The sequence below is a fragment of the Pipistrellus kuhlii genome, unplaced genomic scaffold (genome assembly GCF_014108245.1).
Source record: "Pipistrellus kuhlii isolate mPipKuh1 unplaced genomic scaffold, mPipKuh1.p scaffold_m20_p_15, whole genome shotgun sequence".
NCBI classification, from domain to species: Eukaryota; Metazoa; Chordata; class Mammalia; order Chiroptera; family Vespertilionidae; genus Pipistrellus; species Pipistrellus kuhlii.
The window spans coordinates 18783652-18808423 of NW_023425460.1; the positions used below are offsets into that span (position 1 = coordinate 18783652).

At 39.1% G+C, this 24772-nt stretch overlaps 1 protein-coding gene across 5 annotated transcripts in view; it reads right to left on the reverse strand.

Annotated features, from left to right (window-relative positions):
• Positions 1 to 13558: 13558 nt before the first annotated feature.
• Positions 13559 to 24772, reverse strand: part of BICC1 (BicC family RNA binding protein 1) — a 223900-nt gene continuing 212686 nt past the window's right edge. For 2 of the 5 annotated variants that reach the window (XM_045581860.1, XM_036438416.2), the window contains exons 19-21: positions 23782 to 23942; positions 21291 to 21390; positions 13559 to 16188 (exon numbers count right to left, since the gene is read on the reverse strand). In XM_045581860.1, the coding sequence (XP_045437816.1) occupies positions 16058 to 16188; positions 21291 to 21390; positions 23782 to 23942 (392 nt within the window). In that variant the 3' untranslated portion in view covers positions 13559 to 16057. Of the gene's footprint in view, positions 16189 to 18577; positions 18648 to 19428; positions 19485 to 21290; positions 21391 to 23781; positions 23943 to 24772 lie in introns of those variants that run through there. The other 3 variants (XM_045581859.1, XM_045581861.1, XM_036438417.2) reach the window with 3 other exon arrangements.

Sequence of the window (24772 nt, forward strand, 5' to 3'; positions counted from 1 at the left end):
CTCTGTGAGGGATTAAGAAATCCTGAACACAGTGAATTCGGAGGCGTTCGTTTTCTCTGGCCTTGGAAAAAAAAAGAAGCCACACATAACAAATTATGGAGCCGTTCCTCCCCCTCCCCCTCATGCTACGCATCCAAACACTCTATTATGAAGTTGAAACATTTCAGTTACTGTAATTCTTTCCTAAAGGTTCTGGTTCCCACACTGAAATCCTGCCTCCAAAGTCAAATTCAAAATCCAATTCCCCAGATCCGTTCCAAATCACATTCGTGGCCTAACCCTTGAGAAACAGAACTTCAAGATTGAGTCAAGGTATTTAAAAAGCATCAAAAAATGTGAAATCCCTTAATGAAGTGTTTTTGAAGTGTCCTGGCCCATGTCTGTAGGAATGGTCAAATACTATCTTACTCGGTTAACTTTTTAAAGTGGAAAACAACTAAACTTAGCACAAATGTTGGCAAACAGCTTCTAAAAAAAAAAATCCCAAAGAAACTGGTATTAAATTCCAAGGAATGAAAGTGGGAGGAATTAGGATCCAGGTGACTTTAGGGGAAATAATGCCATCTGGAAGTAATGTAACTCCATAAGAACATGACAATTAGATACAAAATACACAGCTATTAAAATTAGCCACTTACCCTCTTCACCCACATGGAGAACTCAGTTATCAGTACTCTGGTGAGACAGATTTAAAAGAGTCACAATAAAAAGCATTCAAATAGGCTACAGATTCATGAACAAGGTATGAGCACCTGACCTTCACCTTCAGGAAAGTGCTCTGATTTCTACTTTATCTGGAGGCACATCCCTGACACTGGAACTTACGGTTCTCCTCAGGACTAACCTGCTGGCACGGGTCATGGGCTCACCTTTCAATGAAGACGTCAGCAAAGGAGCAGAGTGCAGTGGAAGAAAGACCCAGTTAGTCACAGAGCAGCCGCTGTTGACTCTGGGCTCACTGTGTGCCCTGTACCCGTGGTCGGCAAACTGCGGCTCTCGAGCCACCTGTGGCTCTTTGGCCCCTTGAGTGTGGCTCTTCCACAAAATACCAGGGCCTGGGCGAGTCTTATTTTGAAGAAGTGGCGTTAGAAGAAGTTTAAGTTTAAAAAATGCCACCAATTGTTGAGTGTCAATTTCAAATTTCAATCGTTGTACTGTTGATATTTGGTTCTGTTGACTAATGAGTGCCTTTCAGGCATTCCAGGAGATGGGGCATCACTCCCATTTTACAAATAGGGACCCCGAAGAGCAGATAATTCTTCTGAAGTCTAAACACAAGATCTAAATGCATCTTTGTCAAAATGCAAAATCTACTAGTAAACTTGTCACCTCTAGGCCAGATCACCTGAAAGTTAACTGATATTTTTTCCATTTTTTTTAATAGATAAAAGAAGGGAGGGTGTGTGGGGGGCGGGGGGAGGGGGAGGGAGAGAAATATCCATGTGAGAAAGATACATCAATTGGTTGCCTCCTGTACCTGCCCCAGGGGATTGAACCTGCAACCCAGGTACGTGCCCTGGACCAGGAATTGAACCCAAAACCCTTCAGTGCTTGGGCCAACATTCTAGCCACTGAACTATACTGGCCAGGGTATGTAGTTCTATTTTTAATTTTTTGAGGAACCTCTATACTGATTTCCTTAGTGGTCGAACCAATTTACAATCCCACCAACAGTGTAGTAGGTTTTCCTTTTCTCCACATTCGCATCAACATTTGTCTGTTGAATAATTGATGATAGTCATTCTGACAGGTGAGAGGTGATATCTCATTGTGGCTTTAATTTACATTTCCCTGATGGTCAGCATTGTTTAGTATCTTCTCAAATGTCTATTGGCCATCTATATGTCCTCTTGGGAGATTTACCCCTTTTTTTAAACTTTGTTTCAGTGGGTCTCAAAATTCTGTGAAAGATTTTTGGTCAAGTTGTTTCCATTACAATGTACTGAATTTATTTTGTGTTTAACTTTTTTCTTTATTATTGAATGTATTACAGATATCCCCTCTTTTTTTTTCCTCCTATTGAGAGAACCCTCCCCTTGCCTCTCATGCCTTCACTGCACAATTAGTAACTTAAAACCTGTCACACACACACACACACACACACACACACAACACACGTGCACGCGCACAAAATAGTCCACAGAACATTCTCCTTTCCTTCTAATTTTACAATGCGTTATCATTAACCAGTCTTTTAATAATAAACTTACACGATTAATTGAGACAGTTCTGAGATTGTTCTTCCATCACTGATTAAGACTGGGAGGGCAGGTACTGAGGATGATACTTAGCCTTCTGAGTTTTCTGGGCAGACTGGTGACTGTGCAGGTTCCAGCTGCCTTCTTGTCCACTGCTTTGATGACACGGGCATTTCTGTCTCATGTCATGAACAATAAAACGGCCCAGAGGAGGATAGTCAGAGAAGCTCTATCCCAATACATGTCAGCTTCCCATTTTTAAATTGTATTGTCTATTTTTTTTTGGGGGGGGGGGGATGTTAAGTTGTATAATTTCTTTATAAATTTTGGATTTTAACCCTTTATCAGATGCATCATTAGAAAAATGCCACCAATTGTTGAATGTCAATTTTTATCTTGCTACTTTACTGAATTCATTTATTAGTTTTAATAGATTTTGGTGGATTTTTTTTTTTTTTTTTTTTTAGGGTCCTTTCTATATACTACCAAATGACAGTTCGTTTTACTTCTTTCTTTCCAATGTGTATGCCTTTTATTTCTTTTTGTCTGATTCTGGTGGCTAAGACCTCCAATATTGTGTTGATTAAAAATGCTGAAAGTCAACATCCTAGTCTTGTTCCCGATCTTAAAGGAAAGGCTCTCAGCTTCTCACTATTGGGTACGATGTTCGCTGTGGGTCTGTCATCTACAGCCTCTATTATGTTGAGGTATATTTCCTCTCTCCCCACCTTTCTGAGAGTTTTATCATAAATGGGTTTTGCCCAATACTTTTTCATCATTTATTGATATGATTGTATGATATTTATCTTCAATTTTGTTTATGTGATATATCACATTTATTAATTTGTGGACATTGAATCTGGTTTGTCTCCATTTCATTTAATCCTTCTCCCAGAGTTTTGTTCTGATCTTTCATTTGGGACATGTTTCTTGTCTCATTTTGACTGACTCCCTGTGTTCACTTCCACATATTGAGTAGATCTGCTCTCTCTCCGAGTCTTGCCAGAGGGGCCTTATGTAGTAGGTGACCTGATACCGTCTCCCTTTTCACCTGAACCAGGTACTGCACCAGGATCCATTGTGTGCATGTGTGCCCTCCTGCTGTAGGTTGTGCAGGCCCGCCATGACTCCAGCAGAGCTGTTGTCCAGGGACTGACCCCACGGGGCAGGAGTCGCTCTCCTGGGGCTCTGGTGCCAGACCAGTCCACCCTTCCAGGGTGTTCTTTCTGGAGCTGTTTGGGTGGCCCTCTAATGTAGTCTGAAGCTGGCCACCAGGAGTGTGGGTTCTGGAGCCTCCTGGGAGGGACTCTGGCGCAGACTAAGGATAGCCGCCGTTTGTGCTTTGGGCTACCCGGTGAAGGCTGCAAAATGGCCTGCCTTTGGTTGCCACTTGTGCTGGGCCTGGAGGAGCTTGGGAGAGGCTATGTTGTGAACTGAGGCGGCTGCTCCTAGTGCAGGGTCAGGACGCCTTAGTGAGCACCACAATGTGGACTGAGGCCAACCACCTCCTGTGTCAGTATTGTGGCTGCTTGGTTGAAGCTATATTCCAAGCCAACACTGACCACTTTTAATTCTAGGCTTGGGGGCCACCTAATGGAAGTTGCAATGCAGGCTGCGTTTGGTCACTGCTTATGCCAGGCATAGGACAACTTAGCAAGAGGTGCAGGGCATGCCAAGGCCAGTCACCATTTGTTTGGTGTTTGTAGACCTTTAAGATATTTTAGGAAAGTCTACAGCTAAAGCCAAAGAGGCTGTTTGTGTGGAAAAGCCACTGGAAGCATCACAGGGCCAAGCATGATGTGGAGTGTGTGTGTGGGGGGGGGGTGGGGAGGAGATGTCTCAGGAAGTCATCAGGGCAAGGCTAATGATGTTATCCAGATTAATGGAACTCAGGTTTGGCACCCATCTTTGCCTGCTCTCTGGATCTGGAGAGGTTCTCAGAGGAGCAATGGCACCACAGCATTTCTGTTCCTGGAGAAAACTACCCGGATCCCAACTCCTCCAGCCTTGCCTTGGAGCTGGTCAATTCAGTGTTTCCCCATATATCCCTGGTGCTTTTCAAGCTGCTTTCTTACACCGTGACTCAGAGTGAATGAGGTTGTGAATAAGAGATTTCATGCACAGCCCCTCAGGAGGAATGCCTGAGACTCCAGCAGCCCTTTGTCTTACTTGGAAGCAATTCCCACTGTTTTCCACAACCAGACATTATGGGGACTCCTCTTCCTGGCACTGGTGTTCCATGGGGAGTTGAGTGTGGGGCTGAGACCCCCTCACTCCTCAAGGGGGACCTCCGCAGCCAAGATCTCTCTCCCAATTCTCAGTTGCCACACTGTGGTTATGCATCCTGCCTGTTCTATGTCTTCGCCCCTCCTACTATTCTCATAGTGGGTTTTCTATATCCTTAGTTATAAGACTTCTAGTCTTCAGGTGGTTCTCAGTGATGGCTGTTATATAGTTTAGTCGTAATTTGGATGGTGCCATGGGAGGATGTGAGCACAGCATCTACCTACTTGGCCATCTTGACCAGCTATAAGTTCACAACTTAGTGATTCATTTATCCACCAATGGACACTTTGATTGCCTCCATGTTTTAACTATTATACATAATGCTGTTATAGACATGGGGATGCTGATGTCATTTTGCGTTAGTGTTTGCATTTCCTTAGGATATACTCCTGGAAGTGGAAATGCTATAGGATATGGTGGCTTTATTTTTAATTTTTCAGTTCCCTCCAATTGTTTTTTGTAGTTTACAATTCCACCAATAGAGCATAAGGGTTCCCCTTTCTCCATATTGTCAACACATTTGTTATCTCTTGTCATTTTTACTATGGCTGCTGTAACAGGCAAGGTGTGATCTCTCATTGTGATTTTAATTTATATTTCTCTAATGACAAGTGATGTTGGGCATCTTTTTAGTATCGCTTGGCTATTCATATACCTTCTTCAGAAAAACAATGACTATTTAGGTCATTTGTCCCTTTTTAATTGATTATTTATTTTGCCATTGAGTTGAATGGATTCCTTATATATTTTGGATATTTACCCTTAGATACATAATTAACATTTTCCATTTTTATAGTATGTCTTTTGCTGTGAATAAGCTTTTTACCCATTTATTTTTATTTTGTTACTTATTTTTATTGTTACTATTGCTTTCAGAATCATATCCAAAAAAATCATTGCCAAGACCATGTCAAGAAACTTTTTTCTTGTTTTCTTCTAGGAGTTTCATAGCTTTAGATTTACATTTAAGTCTTTATTCCATTTTGAGTTAACTTTTTAGAGGTGTATTATATTATTATAGGGATACTGTTTTATTCTTATACAAGTAAATATCCAATTTTCCCAGCACCATTTATTGAAGAGTATCTTTTTTTCCATTGAGAGTCCCCTGTCAAATATTAGTTGATTGTATATGCTTGGGTTAATTTTAAAACTCTCCATTCTGTTCCATTAATAAATTTTGTTTTTATGCCAGCATCATACTTTTTTAAATTACTATAGCTTTGTAATTCAGCTAGGAATCATGAAGTGTGATGCCTCCCTCTTTTTTCTCAGGATTTCTTTGGCTAGTTGGAGTCTTTTGTGGTTTCAAATAAATTTGAGGGTTGTTTTTCTTACTGCAAAAATTACCATTGGTATCTTATTAAAAACTGCATTTAATCTATAGATGGCTTTTGATATTATTGACATTTAACAACTAACTCTTCCAGCTCTTGAATATGGGATACCTTTTCATTTATTTGTAACTTCTTTGATTTCTTCATCGGTGTCTTATAGTTTTCAGAGCAAAGATCTTTCACTCCTTGGTTAAATGTATTCCTGGGTATTTTATCGTTTTTGATGCTATTATAAATAGGGTTTTCTTTATTTCTTTTTCAGGTAAATTGTTGTGGGTGTATTGAAAGGCTACTGGTTTTGGTATGTTAATTTTGCTTTATTCAACTTGACTGAATTCATTACTTAAATTTCTAACAGTTCTTTTGCTAGAACCTTTAGAATTTTTTATACTATAAAATCATGTCATCTGCAAGTAGAGGCAGTTTTACTTCTTTCTTTCCAAGTCTCATACCTTTTACGTCTGTTTCTTACCAAGTTGTTCTGGTAAGAACTTACAGTATTATGTTGAATAGGAGTTGTGTGAGTGGGCACCCTTATCTTGTCCCTTTATGTGTACAAGAAAAGCTTTCAACCTTTTACCATTTTTGAGTATTATGTTACAACTGGGAGATTCTTATATATGGTCTTTATTATATGTTGAGGTAAGTGCCTTATATACTAATTTATATATACTATATATAAGTGCCTCATATACTAATTTATATATACTTTTATATATAAAAGTGCCTTATATACTAATTTGTTATGTGTTTTTTGTCATGAAGAGATGTTAAATTATGTCAAATTCATTTTCTGCTTCAATTGAGATATTATTTTTCTTTCATCCTATTAATGTGATATATTACATTGATTTGTGTATGCTGAAAATCCTTGCATTCAACATATAAATCCCAGTTGATTATGGTGAATGGCCCCTTTTAGTTTAATGCTGAATTTGGTTTGCTATTATTTTATTGAATATTTTTGCATTTATATTTGGTCTGTAGTTTTGTGGTTGTATGTTTTCTGGCTTTCATATCAGAGTAATGCTGACCCTATGAAATGAGTTTGAGATGGGATTGGCACTAATTTTCCTTTAAATGTTTGGTAGAATTCACCATTGAAGCCATCTGATCCTGGTGGCTTTTCTTCATTGGGAGATTTTTGATTATCAATTAAATCTTCTTAGTCATAACTGGTCCATTCATGCTCTCTATTTCTTCCTGTTTCAGTCTTGGCAGTTTGTATATCTCTATAATTTCTTTTTTCCTTTATTCAAAGTTCTCTAGTTTGTAGACACATAGTAGTTCCTGGTACCTTCTTATGATGTTTTGTATTTCTGTGATATCAGTTGTAATGTGTGTTTTTTTCATATATAAATTTGTTGATTTGGGTCCTCTCTTTTTTTCTTGGTTATTCTACCTAAAAGTTTGTCAATGTATATCAAATAACCAAACTTTAATTGGAGTAATCTTTGAGTATTGCATTCCTATTCTGTTTATTTTCTGTAACCTTTATTATTTCCTTCCTTCTGCAAATGTTGGGCCGTTTTGTTTTTATTTTCTTGTTCCTTAGTGTATAGAATTAGGTTTGGAAGGTGTTTTTTTGTTTGTTTGTTTGTTTGTTTTTGCTTTTTAATGTAGGTATTTATTGCTATGAACTTCCCTCTTTGAACTGCTTTTGCTCCATCTCACAAGTTTTGATAACTTGTATTTCCATTTTTGTCTCAAGGTACTTTTTACTGGTATCTCACCTTTAACTTATTCTTTGATCCATTGTTTGTTAAGGAGAAAATTATTTCAGTTTATGTTTTTGTGAATTTTCCAGTTTTCATCTTTTCTAATTTCATACAATTGTAGTCAGAGAAGATACTTGGTATGATTTCAGGCTTCTTGAATTTTGCTAAGATTTGTTCCGTGGTCTAACAAATGGTCTTCCTAGGAAATGTTCCATATGCACTTGAGAAGAATGTATATTCTGCTGTTGTTGAATAGGATGTTGTGTATATGTCTGGTAGTTTCATTATTATTCCATTGCTGTTTATTTCTCCTTTTATCTCTGTTAGTTTTTCATGTTATAGTACTCTGACTTGAACACATATTTATAACTGTTATATTTTGTATGTATTGACCTCTTTATCATTATACAATGACATTCTTCATCTTTTTAACATTTTTTAGTTTAAAGTCCATTTGTCTCATATAAGTATAGCTATCCAAGCTTTTTTGGTTGCCATTTGCTGAAATATATTTTTTTATCCCTTCATTCTCAGACTGTGTGTGTCTTTATGAATAAAGTTAGGCCCAGCCAGTGTGGTTCAGTGGTTGAGCATTGACTCATTAACCAAGAGATTGCTGGTTCAATTCCTGGTAGGGGCATATGCCTGGGTTGCAAGCTTGATCCCTGGTAGGGGGGATGCAGGAGGCAGCTGATCTATGTTGTTTCTCTCTCTATATACTCCTCTCCTTTCCTCTCTCTCTAAAAATAAATAAACATATTTAAAAAAAACAATAGAGTTAGTTTCTCATAAGAAACATATCATTGGATCTGTTTGCTTTTCTAAAAAATCAATTCAGCTAACCTGTCTTTTGATTGAAGAAATTATTCCACTTATATTTAAAGTAATTATTGATAAGTAATGGCTTACTATTATCATTTTAAAATTTGTGTTCTGGTTTTGTAGATTCATGGTTCCTTGTTTCTTGTCCTGCTGACTTTGTGTTTTGATGTCCTGTGCTGTCAGTATGCTTTGACTTATGTTCTTTTGTGTAATTATTACAGGGTTTTCTCTTGTGGTTATCATGAGGCTTACATAAAATATCCTAATATTATAAAACATCCTATGTTATTTTTTAAACAATCTTTTTTGTTGAAAGTATTACTATGTTCCCCTTCCCCCCCCCCCCCCCATTAACTCCTTCTAGCTCACCCTCCCTCACACTGCCCCAGGCCTTCACTACCCTATTGTCTGTGACCATGAGTTATGCATATATGCATACAAGTTCTTTGGTCAATCTCTTTCCACCCACCCACCCACTCCCACCTTCCCTCTGAGATTCAACAGTCTGTTCCATGCTTCTATGTTTCTGGATCTATTTTGTCCATCAGTTTATTTTATTCATTAGATTCCATACATAAATGAAATCATGGGATACTTGGCTTTCTCTGACTGCCTTATTTTGCTTAGCATAATATTTTTCAGGTCCATCCATGCTGTCTCAATGGTTAAGAAATCCTGCTTTTTTTTTTTTTTTTTTTTTTTTTTTTTTTTTACTGCTGCAAGGTGTTCCATAGCATAGATGTACCACAGCTTTTTTTTTATTATTATTATTCCCCACTCATCTACTGATGGGCACTTGGGCTGTTTCCAGATCTTAGCTATTACAAATTGTGCTATCAACATAGGGGTACATACATTCTTTCTGATTGATGTTTTGGGTTTCTTAGGATATATCCCTAGAAGTGGGAATAGGCAGTTCACTACTTAATTTTTTGAGGAAACTCCATACTATTTGCCATAATGTCTACACCAGTCTGCATTCCCATCAGCAGTGTATTAGGGTTCCCTTTTCTCCACATCCTCACCAGCACTTATCATTTGTTGATTTGTGGATGGTAGCCATTATGACAGATGTGAGATGATACCTCATTGTCATTTCAATTTGCATCTCTCTGACGATTAGTGACTTTGAGCATTTCTCCCATGTCTCTTGGCAATCTGGAAGCCCACTTTGGAGAAGTATCTATTTATATCCTTTGCTCATTTTTAAAATTGGTTTTCCTTTTAAGTTGTGTGAGTTCCTTATATATTTTGGATATTAAACCTTTATCAGATGTGTCATTACCAAATATTTTCTCATACAGTGGACTCCCTTTTCATTTTGCTGATAGTTTCTTTTGCTGTGCTGAAGATTTTTATTTTAATGTAGTCCCGTTTATTTTCTCCTTAGTTTCCTTTGCCCTAGGAGATGTGTCTACAAACATTGCTATAACAGATGTCTGAAATTTTGCTGCCTATGGCTTCTTCTAGGATTTTTTTGTTTTCACGACTTATATTTAAGTCTATCATCCACATGGAGTTTATTATTGTGTATGGTATAAGGTGGTAGTCTAGTTTCATTTTTTTGCATGTATCTGTTTAATTTTCCCAACACCACTTATTGAGACTCTTAATTCTATCGTATGCTCTTGTCTCCTTGTCAAATATTAATTGAGCATAATGGCTTGGATCAATTTCTGTGGTCTCTGATCTGTTCCATTGATCTATATGCCTGTTTTGGGACCAGTATCAGGCTGTTTTGATTATAGTGATTTTGTAGTATAACTTGATATCTAATATTGTGATCCCTCTGACTTTGTTCTTCTTTCTTAAGATTGCTGCAGCTATTCTGGGTCTTTTTTAGTTCCATAAAATTTTTTGGAGTATTTGTTCAGGATCTGTGAAATATGCCATTTGTATTTTAATAGGGATTGCATTTAACCTATAGATTGCTTTGGGTAATAGGGACATTTTAATGATATTAAGTCTACCAATAAATAAACATTGAGTATTCTTCCATTTGTTCATATCTTCCTTTATCTGTTTTTTTTTTTTTCCAACATCCTGTAGTTTTCCAAGTATAGGTCTTCTACTTTCTTAAGTTTATTCCTAAGTATCTTAAATTTCTGTTGCAATGGAGTTGTTTAGTTTCTCTTTATGAGAATTCATGATGTATAAAAATACCATTGATTTCTGGGTATTAGTTTTATATATTGCTACATTGCCAAATTCATTTATTAAATCTAGTAGTTTTTGGTGAAGTCTTTAGGGTTTTCTATGTACAATATCATGTCATCTAAAAAATGAGTTTACTTCTTCCTCTTCTCGGTGGCTAGCACTTCCAGAACTATGTTGAATAAGAGTAGTGAATGTACATCCCTGACTTGTTCCTATTCTTAATGGGCAAAAACTGAAAATCATTTCCTCTGAGGTTGGCTGTATGTTTGTCATATATGGCCTTTATTATGTTGAGGTATTATCTCTGTCCCCACTTTGCTGAGAATTTTTATAAAAAATAGTTGGATTTTGTTGAGCACTTTTTCCTGCATCTATTGATATGATGTGATTTTCTTTCAATTTGTTTCATGTGGTATATCACACTTACTGATTTTTGAATATTGTACCAAAACCTTGTATCCCTAGAATAAATCCCAATTGATCATGGTGTAGATGTTTTTAATATATTGCTAATATTCTGTTGAGGATTTTAGCATCTATGTTCATCAGGGGCATCGGCCTGTAATTCTTCCTTTGTAGTGCCTTTATCTGGTTTTGGAATTAGGATAATGTTGGTCTCATAAAGAGCTTAGATGTGTTCCTTTCTCTAGAATTTTTTTGGAATAGTTTAAGGAAGAAGTTTTATTTGTTCTTTGAAGGTTTGGTAAAACTCTCCTGTGAAGCCATGTGGACCAGGGCTTTTGCTTGCTGCGAGTTTTATTATTATTATAAATATTACTGCATCTATTTGTTCAGTTATTATTGGCCTATTTGGGTTTTCTGGTTTCTTCCTGATTAAGTTTTGGAAGCTTGTGTTCTTATAGAAATTTTTCCATTTCATCTACATTGTTCAGCTTGTTGCCATATAGTTGCTCACAAAGGATTTTAAGATGATATTCTATTTCTGTGGTGTCAGTTGTTACTTCACTGCTTTTGTTTCTGGTTTTATTTTTTTGGGTTCTCTCTGTTTCTTTATGAGTCTGGCCAAAGGTTCATAATCTTATCTTTTCAAAGAACCAGCTCTTGGTTTCATTGATCATTTGTATTGATTTTTTTTTTTTTTTTTTTTTTTTAGTATCTGTGTCATTTATTTCTGCTCTAATCTTTATTATTTCCTTCCATCTACTTACTCTGGGATTTTCTAGTTGTTCTATTGCTATTTCTTTAAGTTGTAGGGTTAAATAGTTTATTATTAATTTTTCTTATTTTTGAGGTATGCCTATATGCTATGAGCTTCCCTCTCAGGACTGCTTTTGCTGTGTACCAGAGACTTGGGGTTGTTGTGTGTTCATTTGTTTCCAGGAAATTTCTATTTAAATAACTTGATTCGCAAATCAAGCAGACCTGCATGCCACTAGTTTCCTAGGTGAGACTGCACCACCGACTTGGTTCTGCAGATAGCAAAGCCACTCGTTAGTGCTTGGTCTCTGTAGAAAGGAGATCTGTCTGCCAAGATCCAAATGCTAGCTTTCGGAAGGCCCACCCTCATTTTAGGCAGTCAGATCCCCTAGTGATCCCCAAGAGTAAACCACTGTATATGGCTTCCATAAGCAACCACAATGCTGGAGGTTTGGATGTCATCTGGGCTCTTTTCCCACTGGAGGAGCTGTCAGCTCAGGGGAGCCCTCTCTCATGGTACAGTACTGGCCTGGGGGGAGAGGCAATGTAGTCAGCATTCTGCGATTCCTCTTACCTTTCTACTGCAGCTGCCTTTTCTGTGGTGGAGGAGTTTTTCAGCCTCATTCCCATGTTCTAGGATGGATTGATTCAGTGGTGTTTTGTCCGTGATAGTTGTTAGTTGTCCTTGTGAGGGGGAACAGAGTCAGGAATAACCTATGCCACCATCTTGGTGACATGACTATATTATTGCATTCTCGGAATATCCTCTGTGGTAGAAAACTCATATGACTTCTAAATACTGCAAAGTCACTTTAAGTCAAATCTAAGAAGCGATGGGTCATGCAGAGCATAATTATAAGACTGTGAGTCATAATCCTTTTGGCCACACACTCTTTTTGAGACTGTGATTAAACCTATGAAACGTATGAAGAGGATGACTGGGAAGATTTTGCATTTGAAAGCACAGGCCTGTTGCTGTGAGGTGGGGACTTTGAAGAATTTTGTAAAAAAAAAAACAAAACAAAAAAAAACACAAAAAACAACAAAAACCACTAGAGTTTCCTCAGAATGCTATGCACACATGGAGACTGTGTTGAAGGGTGGGGCAGTCTCTCCTCCAATCCCTCTTCATCAGCCCCACTTTCTCCATTTTAAATATAAGCTTAGCGAGGGCAAGGGTTTGTATTTCATTCACTGTTGTTCCTAGAACAGGTTCTGGTACTTACTAAGCCCAAATGAGTAAAGGAAGGAAGGAATAGATGGGTGATGACTTAATATTGAATTTCCATGTAAGAGTTCAGTTACTAAAAAGTACTTCTGTGCTAGAAACAATTTTTAAGAACCATTACCACAGGTAATTCAAGTGGAAATATTTCTGGGTGCATAAGAGGTGGTTAGGTTTTCTTATCTCAGAGTTAGTAATACTATATCAATTCTGTTTGAGAATGAGCTCAGACAGAATCTCAGGGCAAAGCACAGAGAGCACGCAGTGTGGCCGCACAATGGTCAGTCTCTGAAGTGGCAGTGTGGGTCAGGAAGCCCAGCGTCCCTTCAGTCAGGAGCTCCTTGCTGATGAATGAGGCTGTCAGAGTGGTCATGCAGCTGAGCCTCTATCAAAGAAAGGATAAGAATAAAACCTCTTCTATAATATTGCTCTTGCTGTATGTACCTATGGGTGGCCACAGAAACAGTGATTGATTACTGGTCCTGGATTCACCGGCTAAAATAAAGTGCCTCAGCTTCTGGGTGAAATGAGAACTGTCAACACAGAACAACAGGACAAAGAGAACATATTCAATTCTGCAGACACATCTTTCAATTATGCTGAACACAGCCACGTAAAACCCCCCAAAAGAGTCTTAGAAAACAAAGAGGCACAGAATTTGTGTAAAGATATTTTTTTTTTAAAAAAAGGCATTTCATCTAGCAAGGGCAATACAAAGGGATTATATAAATTTATTTTCCATATAACAATTGATTAGAAAATTCCCATTTGCAATGTTTAATTCCATCTTTTTTTTTTTTTAATCACTAAAAGGACAAATACCCACACAAAAAAATACAATCTGTATTTGTTCTATATTTACAGATAATTGGTCACTATTAAGGCACAGACTGATTAAAAACTACCATTTATTCAAATAATCCAAATAGTTTGTGCATCATATAACACTGACAGCACCGTGTACTGTAGTGTCGTATTCCCTTCCTTGCATAAGAGAAAGTGAGATAAGTAATTTCCAGTGTTTTTTTTAATTTATTTTTAACCACCCTATTTAACCTAGTTTGACTGGGACAGTTTTCCCTTTGGCGTAAAGCACTGTTCATGAAACCTCCATCAGCTTCATTCTGCACATCCATCCCATCCTCCTCGTGCTGCAAATGCATGGTGGAGGGCTGGGCAAAGAGTCTACATGCTTTGTATTTGGGAGAGTCTCATTAAAGAAATGATAAAATTTAGAGCACTGAGTTGTTGGACAGAAAACAAACCTGGAATTGGTGTGCTGACTGTGTAGCGTGATGTGCATGTACAGCCAATAAGACAGGGAGGTCCATGGGACCTGTACTTGCCAAGGGAGCAATTTAGTTGAGGAATGGGCATCCCCTTCGAGCTGCGATCATTGATAACTTTATGACAGGACCATCATCTATGCCTTTAAAGTAACCAATACAAGTTTTTTTTAAAGTGAAAATATTTCTGTGTGCAAAATTTCTCTTCAATTCTTACTCTTTCATGGTAAGACTCAGGCACGGAAAAATGCCAGGCAAGTAAGTATTGGCGATTCTGCATTTGTTCGAAAGTCCCCAATTGTTGTGTATGTTTTATCTGATGCCTTCTGCTTAACAGCATGCAATAGTGGTTTATGTCCATGTAGGAAATCTTGAATAATGAACATAAGTCATTACAGTACAGGTAATTCACAACATTTCCTATGGGAAAGTTTTCCAACAAGTTAATACACTTGGAAATAATATTGCTTTGAAGAAAGGGAGGCACTTAGTGATTTTCTTCATGAATTGAAAACGCTTCATAAACCCACAATAGGATGTCTGAAAAGACCCAGGAAACAACGTTGCCCGATTTCTTGGACTTTCACAGTATATGATTGTAACAATGAGTCTGGCCACTTAAACAGTCATTTTTGCCCCTCCTTTGGAACTCCACTGTCTTTACAAACGGTCACTGGAGACTTAAATAAAGCCTTTCTGTTCTCAACATACTACGTCTACTTTAAGCAGACACATGCGGCTTAAGGAAAGTCCTTTGACCGCATGGAGCACAGCTAATGTGTACATGGTAAGAACAGTAATCTACCTCACTTCCTAATGGCAACAGTGCTGTCTTGTCAGATGATTATTTGTCTTTTTTTTTTTTTAAATAAAGTGACAATCTAGGGCTCCAGTTATTGAATGCCGTCCATTCTCTACCATAAATCTCTAGTAGATATCAATTTCATCAATTATGTACTGTATGCTTATAATATCTAAAAATAAAAAGTTTGATATAAATAAGTATCCTTTAGTGGCAGTATACTAAAAATAGTCCTTTGCCTTTAGACAACCATTAAAATCATCTTAGCAATATAGGCAGCAGCTAAAATACGATAACTGCAAAGGGTTAATATTGCAAAGTCCATTTGGTCTTTCTTTGCACCTGTCGCAGTGAACTAGGTTCACTGCCCATTGCTTCTAGGATGCTGACATACATGAACAGAACTGGTCCAGAACCAAGCGGAGTCACTTCCATTTCCCAAGGTCACAGGATACTCTGCACAAAACTAATAATCCAGTACCATTTCAAATAAAAATTTAACAGTCAGAAAAACATGATTTGTACCATTTCATCAGGTGACATAAAAAGGAGAGAGATAATTTCCACAGGACAAGAAATTAGAAAAAGTGTAAAGTGCTGAGAGACCTCAATACTTATTTTAGATCAGTACCAGAAAATTCCACTTTGATTATTATTTTTTTAAAAATCCCCCAAACACCAAAGCAAGCAAACAATAACTTCAATGTTTTCTGGCATCCCAGATGTCAAATCATCCTTCATTTTTTTAAGTAAAAAATAATAATAATAATAAATCAGTGCATATGTTATAATATAGGTAAATAAAAACAGGAAATAAAAGCCCTACCCTCATATTGCAAATTCTGTACAATTACCAGTTTTTAAAAAAGTAATCCGCATGTGGTATTCTGAACGATGACGTAAGAACATCTTCTCTTTTTTCTTCCTTTTTGGCACAAAATTCAGGTGTGAATACGATGCTTTGGTCCTGAAACCAGTCACCAGAGTGCTGAGGAGGGGGCAGCGAAGGCCGCTCACAGATCTCCCGTCTCCACGGCGATGAAAGCTGGCGGGTGCCCGGGAGCGCTGCTACCAGCGGCCACTGACGCTCGCAATGTCTGAGTGGTACTGACGGGGCAGCCGCCCGCTGGCTCCACCTTCCAGGAAAGAGGTGCGTGCATTTGGCGGTTCGAAAAGCTTTCTTCGGTTTTTATTTAGTTCTAGAGAGAGAGAGAGAGAGAGAGAGAACTGTTAGGAACTCCACGGAGAACATCTATACAGGATATGGCAGTCGAGCTCAGAAAATGGTGTATTGTAGATTTGGGGGAGGAGGGAGTCGACGATCGAGACAGTTCTGAAATGCTAGAAAGTCTGGTATTAAAGGCAAGGTGTTGGTAGTCGACAGAACCAAGGACAACAAATGTTGTTATTGCCGTTTGACACATCCCCCAGATAGCTGACATTCTCAGAAACCTCTAAACTCTGGATATATACAGGTTGATGTATCCCAAATGTCATCTCAGAGGCAAAGGGATGGGGCAGGAGGGACATCAAAGCTGGTTGAAGGCATAGGAGAGCATATACTACACCGCAGATACAGAACGTTATTACAGCTACTGAACTCACCCACGTCAAATACAGCAACCCTTAAATGATTACAGTCAGACAGGAAAAGACCCCACAGCTACGCATGAGAATAATCCGCATGTGGTATTCTGAATGAGAATACCAGAGGAACACTTGGCCGTGTTCAGCCCCAGCCCTGTGGCTCCACCAACTCATGGTACCTGGGATCCCCGGGTCAGGGGAGCTATATGAAGAAGCATGTCAGCAGGATGTATCCTTGAATAAAAATTTAACTTAGTGAAAAATAGCAACCCCTTTAGGAAATAAACAACTGAAAACTACCAATACTTTACAATTGAGCATCTTAGATTTCCCCTGAAAATGTAAAGAAACTGGAGTACGTAGAAAACAGTCTTTTCCAACTAAAAATTATTAACCAGAAAGGGAAAAAATTGAAGCAGCCTACCTTGTTTATGGTTATACAACCACTCTATTCTCATCACTACAAATAGTGATGATATATATATATAATATATCAGCTTATGGAACTCTTGCTGGTGAATTCATAGAAGGACTCTGTTAGCCAAATACCTTCCAATGTATTCAATTTTAAATAGATTATATAGTTAATGTGCTTAAAGTTGTCTTTTTTTGGGGGAGGGGGGGTAGGATGGAGCCAGTGATTGAGCATCTTATATTGGCACAGCACTCAGTTCTTTGTTAACCACACACAGGTACAATCCCCTTTCGAATCCTGAAGTTGCACTGCAAGCGATGGCCTGCTGCCACAATGCTGAGACTACACACACAGACTCATGGTGCAGAGGGTCACTGGAGGCCACAGATAGCCATATGGCCAGAAGTGCTCGGGTCACCGACCAGCACCCTCAACATTTCACCTTTCACCTCAATGCCTTCCAAAACGTAAGTGTCTGCCCCACAGGGGCAATGTACAAAATAGAGACATCGTTTTTTTCTTACATGACATTTGTAAGGAAAATGTCATGATTTATTATGGTTTATATGACAAGCACTTTATATTTGTTTTGTTGTATTTAAGTCCTCCTTAAGGGGTAGCTAACATTACCATTCTCCATTTTATAGATAGTCAAAGTGCCCTAGCTGGTTTGGCTCAGTGGATAGAGTGTTGGCCTGTGAACCAAAGGGTTCAATTCCGGTCAAAAGCACACACAATACCTCGGTTGCAGGCTCCTCCCTGGCCAGGGTCCTGGTTGTGGCGTGTGGAGGAGGCAACCAATCGATGTGTTTCTCTTACAGAGATGTTTCTCTCTCTCTCACTCCTAAAATCAATAGGGAAATATCCTCAGGTGAAGATTAAAAAAAAAAATAAGTCAAAATAAGTTGTCTACACAGCAGTTCAGTGACAAGCTTTAACCTTGCCTGATGCAGGGGTCCAGGCCCTGGGCTGCAGAGATCCATCCACTGTGTGAAGCCCAACCAAAGAATCAGAAACTCAAATCTGAGAAACTGATAGTTGCACATATGCCAGGCAGCAGAACTTTCCTTCATAGTTTATATACCAATTTTCTTTTTAAAAAAAAAAAAAAAAATGTAGCTTAAAAACTTTAAAGAAGCAAGGAAGAGACCTTTATAAGCAAAAGACGCATGCAGGCATGCTTACAGATAGCCATTGTATCAAGTTCCCATATTATAGAAGAGGAAAGGCGTGAATGAGGTCAAACATTTCTACTCCCCTATCCCACAGAACAGGTCCAAGTGAGTACACGAAAACCATTGGGCCAGTAAAGAAAACAATTTTTTTTCATAGACATTGAAAATTTTACTCTGAAAAGTCGTATCAACTAGGCTTTGGGAAGAATAAAATGACCGTGAAGGAACTCAGCCATTCCCTAAAGAATGTGATTTCTAAGATACAAATCTCCCAGAGGGAGTCTCAAGGAGCAAATCCTACTGAATAGATGTTAGCTTTTTAAATTAAAAAGCAAACTCTGTCTTTTTTTTTTTTTTTTTTTTAATCCAGTAAGCCTAAGGGATAATTGGGGAAATACCAACCTTTTTGTCTGAAATTCCAAGGGTCACACAATCCTGGCAGCTCTCAGGATCTTGTTGCGGATCTGAACAGAGTCACAAACTAAAAGAATAGGTCGGGAAATGTTAGATCTACCTGTGGCCTTGGTGGGAAGCCTGACAATAGGATGCTAAACTTCCTTTCACTCAGTCCCTGCATATTTAGTTAACTACTTATGAAAATACTCTTGAAAGAAATATAAAAATGTTCAAAAAATCATGGATTTGAAAAAAAAAAATTTTCTCTCTCATCCATTTCTACTAGAGATAAATCTCAATAACACAAAAATACATGTTTTGTGGCTCAAAATTAAAAACAGAACCAAACCTTACACTGAAAGAACTCTGATTATAAGTTAAAACTATAAACTTTTAAAAAAGGAATTGTGAGCAAACTCAGTAACCACAAGGCCATCGCATGTCCAGGCTGCCCAGCTAGCATGCACCTACCTGGAAATGGAATGTTCTGAGACTATAAATGGATGTGTTTGTTATCTAATGAGCTGAACCGGAAAAAGCAGCTTTTTGATGAAGGGCTTCTCAATAAAAACTGATTATTTGCAGAGAAAACAATTTTCCAAGTTCAAACAAATGCACTCAACAAAGTAAGGTGAAATCATTCTTAAAATAATCAAGCACTTCCTGCCGTGCAGAGCATTCATAAGGCATCTTACTCAAAGTCCCGTTCCCTTTCAAAGAAAGGACCGGAGAAGCCCACTGAGAGAGGCCGGCTATAGAAGCTGTAACATTAGCAGAACCACACTGAAGATGAGGACTGGGTAAAACAATGTTTTTAAAGAGGACTCAAACCCCTGCTGTCCCCCACTGCACTCCCCCAAACCCACCTGGAATAGATCACCAGTGTGTTCCAAGGAAAGACGGTAACAATCCAGCTGGAACCCTGGAAAGTAGTGAGAGCTATCTGCTTGTTGCTGGAAGCCTGACAGAGTTTGGAAGTGGGTTGGTACACAAAGAAAACTTAACTTTCATTTTGCTGTCACCGACATTCCATGAATCCCTAAGAGAAAGAGTACGGAGTTCTGGAACACACTCTTCTTGTCTGTAAACGTGCTGGCCCACAGGCATATTTTTAATATAAGCGTGGTGGTTCTGTGGCTTAATCAAGTTTCAAGGAGTGAAAATATGTCAAATAAATTTAGTTCTAGGAATAGCCCTCTGGTTTTAGGGTAAACAAGTTAGAAAAACAAAAACTATTCTATTTACACAGAAAAACAAAAACTATTCTATTTACACAGACAAACAACAACCACAGGGGAGGCCCCTGCGATTCCTATAGGTGCCACGTGGAAGGACAGATGTAGAAATGGAAGGTAACTCCACACGATCATCTATTCCTATCTGCCTTCATGGTTTTGGAAACTCACCCAAGGACTCACGAGTGGCAGAGGCAAAGGCCCAAACCTCCTTGTTTGAATACAGTGTTCTCTGTACTTTATGTCAAGCTGGTCTTATGAGAGAAGAAGAAAAAGTGTCTGCCCCGTGGAGAGCCCTGAATGCAGCCGCTTGGGTACACAGAGGGAGAGAGATGTCCCCAATAACTGATGTGTGCAGAACCGTGTTTACTCACAGAGGACCTAGCAGGCTGCGCAGTGGCTGAATTCCCAGCCTTGGGTCAAAGCTGCTCTGCTTATGTCTGCTTCAGATACTAGGTCTATTGATGAGATTTCCTTTTGGGGGAGTAAATGGAGGGTGCAATCTGCTGCTAACACAAAATGGAAAACCACTGAGGTTTAGGTTTTACTTGCTGGTCTGATTAGTGGCTGCTGTTTGCAATGGCTCGCCTCAAAAAGGCACAGCCTGCAGCTTCAATGTTCTGAAAAAGCCAAGTCATCGTCTCACCCCACCTGACCATTGGCTTCTGCCTTCAGTGTCTTTTTCAAAGACCGACATTCCTCAGAAAGTCTTCAAAAAGGAACCCAAATTTTGACCCACCCCGTTTCTTCCTCATATTTCTCAAAACACCTTTTGGAGGTACACTGTTCCGTATTTGCCAACTCCTGACTCATCAGCTGGCTCAACTCCTTTCAAATAGGAGTCACCCAGTAAGTATGTGTAGAGCATTTTGTAATACATAGAACACGAAACCTCTGCACACAGAAGGCAATCTGGGAGACAGACAACATTATTTTCCTTCATTCTGTGACTAATTTCAAGACCCTACACCCTTCTGTGACTTAGAAATTCCATGAAAACTTTAGTAAAAAACAAAAAGCATTCAGACAAGTAATACCTGTCAGGTTCCAGCTATAACTCAGAGCACTCACCGCTGCAATGGCCTCTGTTGGTATACAAGCACACACGTACTTGAAACCCGACAGCCAGTCCAGAATCATCATTCACTAACCCAACGCCTGCAGCTGACCACCACCACCACAGGAAAGAGCACTGCGCTGCCCCCCCCACCCCCGGTTTCACATTCTACAAAGGGCAATTCCGGTTAGATCTTTCTGGAGGAATCTGTTTTAAGGAACGACACTGTCACAGCAGGTTTTCAGGCAATGTCTTGATGAAAGAGGGGATGTTCTGAGCATTGGTCAAACTGTCAGCCGGAAGCACTCTGAAACCACAACCACCAAGGAGCCTGGGTGATAAGCAGGTAATAAATGGATCGGACCAGCCCCACCAGCTGAGACCACTGGCAGAAGTTACTCAGACTTAAAGTATGAGTGTGAGCATTTATATTCACCTGAGATCGCAAGCAGCATTTTCCTCCTGGCACCAAAAGTCGTAATTCCCAGCTCCTTCAGATCCTGGTCTGTGAGAGTGAGGAATGTCTGAAGATCGATCTGTGGGTGAAAAGGTAATCTATAACCAATATACTATTTTATTTTATTTATTAATTATGCTCTGCCTACTTCCAAAACAGAACAGTGATGTCACAAACCTAAGGGACAGCAATCATGGGGATGAAACAAAAGTGATTATTCCAGCAGTAGACTTAGTCTAAGCCAGTGATTTACTGCACTTGAGATTACAAGCTTAAATCTGAGCATCCTGGCAGCCAGGACAAAAAGGGAAATACAAATAGTACTTTTTTTTTTTTTTTTTTTTTGGCGAACTGGTAAAAGGAAGACTATATATCTGCCCAAAAGAGAGAAAATATTTCTTAGCTTGGACTTGGTTAAGTATATCTCTATAAAAAGAAACTGAATTATAAATATCATAGATGGTATCTTCCACTGTGTTTTGCATAAGAATGACAGAGGAATTCCTGGCTACATCAGGCCCACTTGGCTGGACCTGGCAGACAAGACCATTGGCTTCTCTTTGGCATCAGCAACGAAGTGTGGAGGGCAGCTCGCTGAGGATCTCATTCCGCCTTTGAAGACGGTGTGGGAGTACAGGAAGGCCTTGGGATCTGAAGGCAGAGAGATCTGGGTTCAGATTCCGATAAGACTTGTGTGCATACACAGGTTGACGGTAGTGTACCTTGCAGGGCTTTTGTGGGCATTAAATATGATTGTAGACATAAAGCCAAGGGCTCACCAAGAGGATAAAGGAATGGGCAGCTGTGGCTGGTAATAATGTATATAGAACTAGCTGGGAAGGTTGCTCAATAAATCTTCACCCTGTTCAAAATAAATCTCACAAGGTTAGTTAATGGCAATTCTTAAGTTATACCTGAATACTGGAAAATATCCTAAATAAAGGAAGCAGTACCAAATTCTAACACACCTGAAAATAGCAAGAAATTAATCTGAAATTTTGTTTTGATTTACAAGTTACACCCAGATCTTGTAAAACCCTTTGGTTTTTCATTTATCATAGACCTAAAGCTATGTTTTCAGGAATTCTATTTAATGGAGACTAGGAATTTGGGGATGCCTGAAATAAAGGGCCAGACAGTAATTATTTTAGGCTTTGTGGGCCATATTGACTTGGTTGCAACTACTCAGCTCTCCTGTTTGAGCTCAAAAGCAACCACAGACAATATATAAACGAAGCTGTATTCTAACCAAAAGTCTTATTGACAAAATCAGGCAGCAAGTCTGTAGGCTGTAGCCTGCTCTAAGCTAATAAATATGATATAAAGCCAGCTACCTTGGTTTTATATGATCATATTTTCTTCCTTTTTGAAATAAGTGGATAAGAAGTACGTATAATAAATTTATTTATATGCTTCTTAAAATAAATACTATACTGTAGATTAAAAAGAAACCCCGAATGTTATTGAATAATATCTAATCTTACTTGGAGACCTTCTGCTTCTGCCCTTGAAGTTCTCAATCAGCCACCCTCATCCAAGCAGCAGGACTAAGTGCAATTCCTTGATGCACTGATGATGAAAATGTTATTCAACTTACAATATCCTTGGTTAAATTTAGAACACTAATTATCCAATATGCACTTAATAATCTTTTTGGTATTAAAAAGGAAAAAAAAGTTCAGCAATCAAACTTAAGTTATTGAGCTATGGGCAATAGCTTACATTTATGATAAAAAGCACTAAATAAATATTCTAGATTCTTCATTCACTGATATAGATCTGGGAATCACTGACGTAATCAGATGGTCTCTAAGATACTAGTGTCAAACTAAAATTGAATAGATACATTCATGGAACTGTTCTAACTCTCTGCTGCATAGGGTGAACTGTGCAAAAGGACAGCATCATCAGAAAGAGTCGCACTCTATTCTCTACGCCAGAGCATAATGGCCGTGGCTGAGCAGTGAGACCAAAATCCATGGTAGAGATAGGCCAGGAAACACCCCAGCTTGGGCAAAAGCCAATTAGTAAATTAAAGAATAAATTGTACTGAGAACAGACTTCAGTAACATGAGTAGGATGGGGTCCGAACAACCCCACATTCATTTCAAGTACTGTTATATAAGTGCCACAGATAAAGATAATAAAGTGTGAAGTCATATTAAATACAGACTTGTTGCTGCCCTTGAGAGCTGTGCACCACAAGTTCCAATGCATCAATACACTGTTTAGCCAAAACTGTTGAAGGTGTGTTTTTGTGAACACACATCCTGTATTTACTAGTTGCACTACATAGGAAATGAGGTCACGTTTTTTCTTAGCAGCAAATACAATCTACGAGACTTGAATCAATGCTCCATGAAAGCGGTCACAGGTCAGTGAGTGATCTCATTCTAGAAGTCGTCATACACAGAACCTAAGCGAAGATGCAGGGGGGCGGAGTGGGGAGGGTGAGTAAATAATGACTGACCTCTTGCTGCTGGAAGACGTCTGTGTATTTGCCCAGACCCAGTTTGCTGAAGAGCTCGGGGAGGTCGGAGCCCTTGAAAGAGCTGTTGAGGTTACAGCCATTGCTTCCTGTCAGCGAGGAAATGCAGTCCATGTAATTGCTGCTGCTGAGATAGTGTTCCGCTGAAGGGCAAACGAGAGACAGGCTTGAAGTGCAAATGCCCGGAGAGAACAAGGTTTAATTAAAAGTTTTAATCCCTCCAATATTTCAGCTTCGTTGCTGGGGTGAACAGAGCAGGAGCTGCGGAAGCAGAGCAATCCTTTACGGAGTGAAATGCTGGCTTTTCATTAACGGAACGCCGGTTATTGCTTTCAGAGAGGCTCTTTGCCATTTATAAGGTTACACTGGGGAGGCAGCAATTCAGCAACAGTGCCTCTGCAGTTAATAATCATTAATCACTTTCTCCAGGAGCATTCAGAAGCATTTGCTCTTTATAATTGATTGCGAGCGAATTAAATGAGGAATTGGGAGGAAGACCCTTAGGACATAATTAAGGTGCAGAAAGGTACTGCAAGTCCAGGCTCCCTTTGGATGGCCCTGTCTCCACACTGGTGCTCACCTGCGGTCAGAGGAGTTCTATAACAGTGCACCACATACATCTCCTTGCCTACAAAAATATAATTGGGCCGTAAGCTCACAAAATAGAGGACTTCCAACATTAAGAGCACTATGAAGTGAGACAGAAATGTTGCTGGAGTTCCCGGATTTCATGTAAGACAGAAACAAATGGGTCTCTTGAGAAAAATCCTAAGACAGCAACGCTGACCTTTGCTTGGCTCCGAAGTTGATTTATGGGTGAAGATTTCTCCACGTCGTATACGGTTCTCAGGCCCAGAGATGTGCACAGCTGGGTGATGGCCTAGTGAGCCAGACCAAGTACTTGACCAAATGTTTAAACACTCTTCAAGATCTGCTTCGGAGATTCTACCGAGCTGTGCAGCCCGTATCCCCG